This window comes from Kryptolebias marmoratus, linkage group LG23 (assembly GCF_001649575.2).
Source record: "Kryptolebias marmoratus isolate JLee-2015 linkage group LG23, ASM164957v2, whole genome shotgun sequence".
Lineage (NCBI taxonomy): Eukaryota > Metazoa > Chordata > Actinopteri > Cyprinodontiformes > Rivulidae > Kryptolebias > Kryptolebias marmoratus.
This window is the reverse complement of record NC_051452.1, coordinates 16,290,270-16,300,883: the sequence shown is the minus strand read 5'-3', so window position 1 is coordinate 16,300,883 and position 10,614 is coordinate 16,290,270. Positions and strand designations below refer to the sequence as shown.

The 10,614-nt window shown below is 37.3% G+C and overlaps 1 protein-coding gene across 4 annotated transcripts in view; it reads right to left on the bottom strand.

The window, feature by feature from the left end:
* Positions 1–10,614, bottom strand: part of dmd (dystrophin) — a 272,414-nt gene that overhangs the window by 141,927 nt on the left and 119,873 nt on the right. For all 4 annotated transcript variants that reach the window (XM_037973934.1, XM_037973936.1, XM_037973937.1 and 1 more), the window contains exons 19-29: positions 10,237–10,398; positions 7,123–7,233; positions 5,700–5,873; positions 5,458–5,613; positions 5,214–5,384; positions 3,863–4,042; positions 3,567–3,689; positions 2,680–2,850; positions 2,404–2,526; positions 2,178–2,312; positions 714–866 (exon numbers count right to left, since the gene is read on the bottom strand). In XM_037973934.1, coding sequence (XP_037829862.1) covers positions 714–866; positions 2,178–2,312; positions 2,404–2,526; positions 2,680–2,850; positions 3,567–3,689; positions 3,863–4,042; positions 5,214–5,384; positions 5,458–5,613; positions 5,700–5,873; positions 7,123–7,233; positions 10,237–10,398 — 1,659 coding nt within the window. The remainder of the gene's footprint in view (positions 1–713; positions 867–2,177; positions 2,313–2,403; positions 2,527–2,679; positions 2,851–3,566; positions 3,690–3,862; positions 4,043–5,213; positions 5,385–5,457; positions 5,614–5,699; positions 5,874–7,122; positions 7,234–10,236; positions 10,399–10,614) is intronic.

Sequence of the window (10,614 nt, the reverse complement as noted above, 5' to 3'; positions counted from 1 at the left end):
CACTTCAATAACTACTAATTGGTTAAAGTTACAATCATTTTGACTGCTCAGGCAAAAACTTCAAAGTGTTAACTTCACATGGAGCCTAATCTTTAGTTTGAACCACAAAAGGCTGAAGAATAGCATCTAATTTAATTTGGGTACGTCTTTTCCAGGCTTCTTGAGCTTTCTGAGGGCGATTGGTAAGGGGTTAATAATTTTTTTAAAAGTATTCAACAAATACAAAAAAAAATTATAACTGCATTTCTTTAATTCTCAAATAGTCTAAATATCTCTGCAAATTTAAAATATACATAGCATTAGAAGCCTCTTTAAGAAGTACATAATCTTCTGTCTCAAATCAGTTTTGGGGCTTTTTCTTTTAAATATGGGCACATTTCCAAACTCTAAATAAATAAATAAAAGCTTTAGTTTGGAGGTAGAGTTTATCTGCAGTTGTCTAAACATATGGTATTACTCAGGAGTAATAATTATTCATCTTCCCATTTGCCTCAAATTGCTTTAAGCCTTGACAAGCTCACAGTCTAAAAGTTGAAGCAGAGGATAATGAAGAAAGATAAAGGAAGAATACACTATTCATTACTAATGATGTACCTGCAAAACAAAAAATGGGAACAAACAAAAGTCAGAAAAGGGGGTAACATAAATAGTGAGTTGAAGAGGTTGTTATTTGGAAATACATGTTTTCTGTAAGTTTCTGTTAATGCTATCACCTTGACCCTCTCTCCTTCAGGGGGGTCAGGAAGTTGCTCCACGCTGCGTTGGATATCATTCAACCAGGCCAGCAGGTCATGTGACTTTCTTCTATACTGGTACCACTGGGGAGCGATGGCCAGTGCCTTCCTATTCCTCAGGATACGCAGGTCCTACACATAAACACACATATGCCCCGAGTTCTATATGCAGAAATCCCTTAAATACTACATCACAATATATATTTATTTAACCACTATCTTTTTTGCTCTTTAGAGTTCCAGATAGAGCTCCTGGGTTTTTCTGTTGCAATTTCTCTGAGCATTGCATGTTTTTCCATTTTGGCTTCAAATTGTTTAATAAATAATGAAAAGGTGAAATGTGTTGTGTGTTTGTACGCTTGAGGTTTAATTAGAATAATTTTAGAACTTGGTAAGGCCAAGATTAATTTTATTACTGTATGTGCCATATGTAGCACCGGGAAATTCCTGAAGCTTGGGGATTCCCCTTTTGAAATATGGGGCTGGGATTTCTGACGACGTCACTCCAGACCAATTAAAATTGTGTTTTCAAACCACTACTCTTGTTAACAAACCTTGCTTGTTGCTATTTATGTGATAAATATTTAAACTTCAACTATATATCATTTTTAAAGCTTTTGAGATGGAAAGTTTGAAAATAATTTAAATCAAACTGGAAAAAAATCTGTCATTATGAATCCTTTTGCCAGGATGGGTCACAAATGTAGCTCCTGTTATGACATTCAAATCACTCTAACCCTAACATTATTTTTTAAGAAAACATGTTTTATGGTCGAGACAGCCTTGTGTCATTTTTTTTTTTACTATTGTACCTGTAAACTTTCACTGTAACTTTGAAAGACAAAGACAACCACTACCCTACCTGTCCTAAGTAAATTTCTGAAAATTTTTCAAAAACCTTACAATGGAAGTTAAGCAGGGAAACTTGGAAATATTACAAATAGGAAACCTTTCATGGGAAATATGTGAATTCCAGGTTTATTCCTGTAGATTCCCATAAGTTCCTATTAATTATTATAAATTCCTGTTAATTCCCATAGAAAGTTTACACTTTTGCAAATTCACAAAATTTGAGTTTTTTTTTTGTGAACTTTCGATCTTGTTTTCTTGAAGACATTTCTCTTCTAATCTGAAGAGCTTTCTCAATTCAAACTGAAAAGTATGGAGTTCCTAATTACCCTCAGGAGGGTAGGAAGAGTGATTTGAATGTGAGTTCAGCTCACATAAACCAAGGAACTCATAACAGTTTTTAAGTGTGGAGCTCTACACTTTTTAGTTTATTGTCAAAAAGCTCTTCAAATAAGAAATGAAACATCTTCAAAAAACAAAAGGAAGCCCAGTTGCATTAAAAAAAAAAAACTTTTAGCATTGCCATGTTCTGGGTGATTAAGAATCCACAACAACAAAACACTGTCTATATCATATGATTATTGTGCACATTACCTTAACAGCGTTGTACTTGCTGTTTAGCTGGTTGTGTTTCAGTCTGATCTGCTCTCGCTTATCTTGATCCGGGGCTCTCTTCTGTAGATTCTCTCCTTTCAACAGTAAGTCCTTCACTGCACCTTCCTCACAGTTCTACACACACACATACACACACCTTGTTTGTAACGACACACGGAACACATGAAAACAGATTTGTTTGTTCGTTTGTATGATTGGGTGAAACCTTGTCCTCCTGGAAGTCCTCTTCTTTCAGGTTTTCCCCCTGTTTGGCCTCCTCCTCCAGCAACTCCAGCCAGACCTGGACTTCATTGTGGTACTGCTCCAGCTCCCTAGCTGATGCTGCCGTCTGCCACACACAGATACAGAGGCACACAAGTGACCAGAGGAAAGTCACTTTAGTCAGATATGTTTCAAGCAATTTGAAAATGTCAATTTCAGGTTGTTTACAAGACAGTTTACAGTGTATGTTGCTGAAATCTACTATTGAAATGGTCACTACCTGTCCAGAAGTGATGCGCTGAGAGATGGTGTCAAATCTCTGGTTAAGCTGCTCCACTTTAGGTCCCACCTGAGCCTGGCAGTTCTCCCCCCTAGTGGACATGAGCTCATGGGCCAAGGCTCTCACTTCCTCCATCTTCCCTTTGTTTAGCTCCAGCTCTGCACGCAACACCTGCAGGACCCAAGCGCAGGTGGTCATCAGTCAATCGGTTTGTCAGAGGAGATGATATGATAGTTTGTTTAAACTAGCCCAAATTTTCAGCTGATTCCCATAAATCCCTATTATTCTGATGGAAAGTTTCCAGTTTGAAACATTTTCAAAATTTTGTAGTTTAGTTTCCCATGGAAAGTTTCTAGATAGTGCTGACCAAAGCTATAAAAGGTACAATTTGACAGAGGTACAAGTTGACCTAGAATCACTAGTTTATCTGTCTGAATCTGGAAGTCTCACAGGAAATAAGCTCTTGATTTATTCACCACCAACTTTTGAAATTTCTCCCAGTTAGATTTTAAGAACTCCAATCCATGCTTGTTTCCACACTATTTTTCCAGCTTCTTTGGTATGGTTGTAATGAGTCAAACATCTCAAGGTTCAGTGCTGTTGTGGTGTATACCAGCTTTTTGACTTAGTAGACTTTGTGTTCACATCTTCCAGGGAACTTTTAAAAGATACTTTGTCACTCAGCTTTGGTAAGAGTACGGTATCAAAATTAAGTTCAGTCATTGACTTAAATTTCAGGTCAACTGCTTTTGTTGATCAGGAGTTGTAAATGGGGCTTAGTGTAGGATCACAAATTGTGGCTATGCTAATGTAAATGTTCCTAACTAAATTAAGTTTAAACAAAAATAAAGAAATGGTATGTACAAAAGAGGCAGATACTACGTAACCTTCAGCACAGCATCGTTGGGTCCCTGACTGTCAATCTCATCCATCTTTATCTCAGCTCCATCAATCCACTCATTCACTTCCTTTATCTGTTCATCTAACTTCTGCATCTGCTGTTGGTAGTCCTGAAAAGAAGAAATCAAAAGATTGAGTATTTTGACTTCATTGATATAGTGAACAATGAGCAGAAAGTGTTTTTGTTTTTAGAAAGTTTTAACTTAATAACAATTATAGCTTTGTTAAGACAGGTATATAAATAATGTTCATAGTGTCATAATATTGTTGAAATATCTTTGACCAGCAGAAGGTTGAGCCATTCTTCTGCTCTTGACGTGACTGCAATCCAGTTGCAGTGCAACAGGCTGACTTTGTCGTCCACCAGACCCCCGTTTCCCTGCAGGACAGCTTTAAGGGCCTCTGCGAGATCCACAACTGCCTGCAACTGTGGCTGATGTTTTTCTATCTCACTGTGAATGAACTAAAGGACAAACAGGGACAGAAGAGACACAATATCATGTTAGATTGACACTATATAGAAGGCCTTTTACTTATTTATCACACACTTTTATCCTAAAGTGTGTATCTCACTGTGCTGTGACAGTTGGGAATAAATTGCAAACAGCATTTGTGTTTACAAAGTGTCTCAATGTTCTTGAGGGTTCTAAGTTTCTGTCTATTAGTCGTAGGGCCTCACACTTCTATCAATGGAATGTTGAAGTTGAACTCTTAAAATAGTCACAAAGTTGTCACAGATGTCAGAAAGTGCAAGAAATGTGAGACAACTTTGGGAAGGTTTTGCAACCTACAAGACCAATTTGAGACTGAATGTAAACAAAAAAGGGAATAAATTGGGATCAAACTGAGACATGATTAAGACACTTTGTGAATAAAAAATCAAATCTAATAAATTTCACATCATTTGCAGGAATGTTGCAATTTATTTGCAGTTAGGTTCAGAAGCAAACATGTCATGCGTACCATATTAAGGCCATTTCAAGTGAAAATCTTTTTATTTTTCTGCAATTTTCTGACTCCAACTAGTTTCCAACAGTCACAGTCCAGTGAGATACTACCTTTATGCTTGTGTGCAACTGGGGAATAGTTGACTCAATAGTATGAGAAAATGTGCAAATTTTTGGTTGGAGTCTCAGGAAATTCTTAATGTTTAATCTTAATTTTGTTTAATTTTAATTTGTGTGTAAAACTTGCACAACTGTATTTTTGGCCATGAACATTATTTTGTCACCCACATCGTACCCACCACAGCTTATTATGTACCCACCTTGGCAGCCACTGCCCCATTTACAATTTAATGACAATGACTGACTATTTTCAGAGAATATTAGTTGCACAAATATGTTGGTGAAAATTTAAGCGACAAAACTGCAGGCCTCTGCAACTCGAACAAGGAAATTGAGAACCCCTGAGACTATTGTAAGACATTTTGAAGACTATCCCACGACTGCTGTTTGACTAATTGCCAGCAGTCATAGCCCAGTGAGATGCTGGCATAAGTGACTTACATAAGGAACTTCTTTTACAAGCCAAGTAGGCAGCAATAGCAATACATCCTCTCCTTACAATGTGCTGTTGAAACACTTTCCAGATGTCCATACAACTTTGAGACTTTTTGAAAGTGTGTGTTGTACCTGCGCCCATGCCACCTCAGCCTCCAGGTCACTGGGCATGCCTTCCACAGCAGAGCGCCTGGTCAGCTCAGCATCAGTGGCGGCGAGCCACTCTGTCAGCCCGTTCAGCTCCTTACGCAACTTCCTCGACAACTTCAGACTTTTCTCCAGCTCCAGTTTACTCTCTGTCACCTAGAAACACAACAATTGAAAAATCCCCTTCATTCTTATAATATTGTGCTTGTGAGTGTTTGTGCACGCAGACCTGCGCTCCCAGCTGGTTGTAGAGCAGTTTCAGGCCAGAAACTCTGTCGTCCATCTCTTTGGGTTGTTCAGTCTGCTGTCTCTGAACAATCTGCCTGCCTGTTTTAATCACCGTCTCCACTTCCCCTTTCACTTCACTCAGTACCTTATACAGCTTCTATTGGACAAAAACAAACAACCGCCACTTAAAAAACAGTTTATCCAGCCTTTATGATGATGATGTAATATGATGATATTACCCACCATACACTGCTCCAGCTGTGACTGTACCACATCCTGCTCCACACTGCGGATGTCCAGCAACCCCACCTGACGTTTGACCCCTTGGAGAACGCGCTCACACTCGCCCAGCCGAGCGTCAAAGTTGGCAGGTTTCTGGAAGAGACGGAACTTGGTCCAAACGTCTGCAAGCATTTTCTGGGAAATGGGAACACCCAAACACAAGGAGAGCTGAGACACATTATAACACAATATATTTATTTTCAATACAAACATAAAAATTCATCTATCTTCTAATTAGAAATATCCTCTTAATTACTCTTACTTGAGCTTAATTTAGAATCTGATAAACTATAGTGTAGAACACCGACTGTATGTATGTATATATATATATATATATATATATATATATATATATATATATATACATGTATATATAATTATTTTATTTCCCTGCCTTTAGCATCTATATTTCATTCACAGAGAGTGTTCTTTCGCATCTCCAGTGTAGTAGTCTTTGTTATACAAAAAGCTTTATTTTAGAATTTTTATCATTCATTTTTTGAGTGGTCTGATTTTGGGCACACCAAAACCTCTTTGAAAAATGCTTTTTGTGAAAAAATGTTGACTTGTTCATCTGGTTTCTCAAACTTTGAAATAATTGGTGACAAAACTATTACAATCGTGGGAAAAACAAAGTACACAATCTTCATGGTCTACTCAATGACTGCAGCATGCCCAAAACAAGCCCAAACTTTCAACCTTCCACTACCATGCTTAACAGCTGAGGCAGTGCTGATATGATGCATTTGGTTTATAACAAACATGGCCCTGCTCAATATAGGCAAAAATCTTTACTTTGGTTTCATCTTAAGGACATTGTTCCTGAAGTCTTGGGGTTCATTTTGGTGAAACTTTACAAACCTAAGTTGTTCCGCCATGTGCTGTTAAGGGAGAGAAGAGGTTTTCTCCTGCAGCTCTTTCAAACAAACAGTATTTTTTTTTCTAATTGTCCTGTGATGAACTTAAACTTTCTAACTGAGGCCTCTAGAGTCTGAGATGGAACTAATTTCTCTAAGTAGTGCATAGTCCGACCTTGGGGTGAGTAGTTTGCTGGGACATTTTTTTATGTCCTGATGCATAAAACTCAAAAACTGAAAGAAGATGGATTTTCTATTTTTACATGACTCTAAACTAGATGCGCATGTGCGGACCTGAGCGAGCAGTGTATGCGTTTATACTTGACGCTTACGTCGGTGCAGTATTCTCTGAAAAGACAGGGGGCTGTTTTGTTTCGCTTAAAGCGCCTTACAGTCCGGTGCACCTTATATATGACAAACGTTCGAAAATGGACCATTGATTGACAGTGCATCTAATAATCCAGTGCGCTCTATAGTGCGGAAAATACGGTATGTGGTAAATGAGTGTGGTGTATCTGAGCATATACCTGGGTTTTCTCTATCTGCCCCATGATCTTCGGTGAAGCGTCTTTGTCCTGGTTTTTTTTCCTCATGTCTATCAGGGTTGCTTCATGGCCATCCAACTCTGTCTGAATTTTCTGTTTCACACACACAAACACATACATTTATATCTTAACATACAGTAAATACCATATCACCTTCCACCACTCACCACAAGAGGGCAGAAAATAACAAGGAAATAACACACAAAAAAACAAACAGAGGAACTTTACCCTATAAACACCCCACATAACCCTTTCTCCAACACACACACACAATTGTTTTTATTTACCCCTCAATTATTTAGGTGCTCTGTAATCACAGACGTTCATCTACTAAATTAAACCAGTCATTCTCATCCTTCTGACGGTGTGTGTGTGTTTGTAGGTGAGATCAGGAGAAATGTCATCCTGGCACACCATCGCTGCAAGTCATTACTTCATGATCTATTGTTTGATTATTCTGGAGGGTGTATGTGTGTCAGGAGGTGTGTGGAAGAAGCAGATGTTAGAGGAAGACACAATAAGACCGGGGGCAGTGGGTCCAAATCAGCTCCGAGCTTAATTAGAACCTCAGAGTGGAAAAGAGCACTCACTATTCTCTGATCTATTCCTCCAAACACACAAAAGCACAAACAGAATAGATCTGTATTATTATCTAAAGTGCATTTCCACTCAAAGTAAAAACTGTAATCATTGACTGCAGCTTTAATTCCAAATAATGTTTAAAGAAAAATCAGGCAGGGAAGTCTTAACAGGGGTGCCACGGAGTAGGGATATATAATAGTGTTATAAGCACAATATATTTTATAAATTTGACTTAAAGATACCATGAGAAAAGCTTCAGTCCAACTTCAATAGTTCAGTATTTTTCAAATAGCCTACATACAGTAAAAACTACAAACACTGTATAAAAACACAGAACCATCTTGTTTTTCACTGTCTAACATTAAATCAGACGAAACCTTTCCTGTTTTAGAGCACTTAGGCTTCCCCAAACTATTTATATTTGTTAAATGTCTGAATAATGAGACTAAATTTTTTTTAGAGAATTGTTTACTACTTTCTTCAAAATCACAAGTTTACAACCATTTTCTTAGTATTTAGTATTATTGCCATTAAACTGTATAACTTGGATCAACCTTTTGGGATTCCTTCAACAAGCTTCTCACAGTAGTTTGCAGGAATTTTGTCCAATACCTCCTGACAGAACTGGTGTAACATTAGGTTTGTTATCTTTCAGCCTCTTTGTACCTAATCAGGCAGTATAGTGAGGGTCACTGTCCATTTGAAGATTCCTTTGTGTCCAGCTTCAGCAGCATCTTCACAAGGTCTTTAGCTTTAGTTTTGGAGTTGATTCACACATTTCACACCAAAACACGTTCATCTCAGGAACAAAGAACCATCTCCTTTTTGAGTGGTATGATGGCAGGACATTCTCATGGTGTTTATACTTGTGTAGAAATGTATGAACAGATGAACCTTCATACATCTGGAAACTGTACACAAGAATGAATCAGAGTTGTGGAGGTCAACAATTCTCCTTCTGAAATCTTGGCTACTTTTTTTTTATTTTTCCTTGAAGTCACACAAAAAAGCAGTGTGTTTGAGGTGTACCTTAAAATACATCCACAGGTGTGCCTCGAATTACCTCAGATGTTGTCAGCTAACTAATCAAAGGCTTCCAAAGGCATGACATCTTCATCTGGGCTTTCACAAATTGTTTAAAGGCATAGTAATCTTAGTGTAAGTAAACTTGTGATTCTGAAGAACATAATAAAAAGAGTTCCTTATTATCTGGGCATTTAGCAAATAAAACAGTTTTGGGGATCCTAACTGACTTAAAACATTTAAGCTTTAGATTGATTTAATGTTACACAGTCGGAAAAAAATGTTGTGTTTTTTATACAGTGTACATTTGGTATACATTTGGTTTTACCTGTTAAAACAGCAGCACAATAAATCTCCAGAAATGGCTTTTAGTTTTGGTGTGTCACCTCAAGATTAACAAAAGCCCCCATCTGGTCATTCCTTTAAAACATTTTGGAGGGGCCCCCGAGCCTGAACACCTGGCTGTATTTGAGTAAACTTGCTTTGCCAGCTTTGGCTCGGCAGTCACATATTTTATGTCCTTGTGGTCAAACTATAAAACACTTAGAATGTAATCCAGAAATGTAATTTCTTTCTTGCTTCTAATATTTTGTAACAGACAAGTGGGAGTACTTTGCCTCAAAATGATCATGAAGGGAACCATTGGTGCCACAGCTAAAGCATAGCAAACAAACAGTAAAAATGGATAAAAAAACTTAACTTGAAGATTATAAAACCTCATTGGTGTTTCTCAGATGAAGCTGATAAACCTGGACTCTAACTTTATGTCTCTCTTTGATTAGGTTTATGTAACTGAAGGTTTATTTTGTAGAAATAAAAACAAAAACTTGCTTGAATGAAGATTTGGGGACATATTTGTTTTCTAGATTACCAAATCATTGTCATTGGACACATTTATGTCTTCTCAAAAATCTTTTACTAAATGGCATTTTGTAATCTATGAATTCTGATCGTATTGTTTTAGATTGTAATCGGATTGCACATAATCTGATATGATAGGAAACCTTTAGCTTTTTAGTATAATGCCCTGAAATGACTTTTGTTGTAAAATGATATAAGAAACAAAAACTGAATTGAAAATCATGGATTATACTATTCTGTTAGAATGTATTTGTAAAATAGAGAAAAAAATTGTAATCTATTACCATTTTTACCTCAAAATTACATTTTGTTCTTTGTCTGAAATGTGTCTGAACATTAGATTAAGTAAAAGATGGACATGATTTCATAGTTAACAAAAGGCAATAAAGATCAAGACCACTGGTGCCAAAGCAATTTTAGCTGCAGTAGATTCCGAAACACTATTCTGAATCCAGTGAATCCATTTTCTCAACAAATAATTCAAGTTTAGACAAATACAGTGGCAATTTGAGCACAATTATCAGCAGGTATCAGTAATGTTTAAAGGAATGGAAACAAGGCAAGCATATGGATCCATTCCTCCAACAAAATATGGTTAATTTTGGCAGGAAAGAGTTATAATGTGGCTACCTGAGCTTCCTGAGGTATCTGCTGGGCATCAATGTGATCAGACAGGTAAGCAGTGAGGTGGCGGTCTGTGTTGGCTAAAGACTCCTGGATTACTCTGAGCAGTTTGTCATTCTCCTGGGCCTGCTGAACACTTTTCTCCAGCTCCTTCTGCCTCAGTGCTGCCTAAGAAGACAGGAAACACCACACAATGTCAGCATGAGCAGCATTTACAGTAAATGCATGAAAAACCACTTTCATAGTTATTTTATGTATTTCTATGTTCAATTTTCTAATTAATTTCAGTACATTTCTCAAATAGTGGTGGTCGTCTGCCTACATGAACCTTACTTTGCCTCTGATGTATCTATCACTGTGGTAGGTGGACAATTAGGAAAAAAA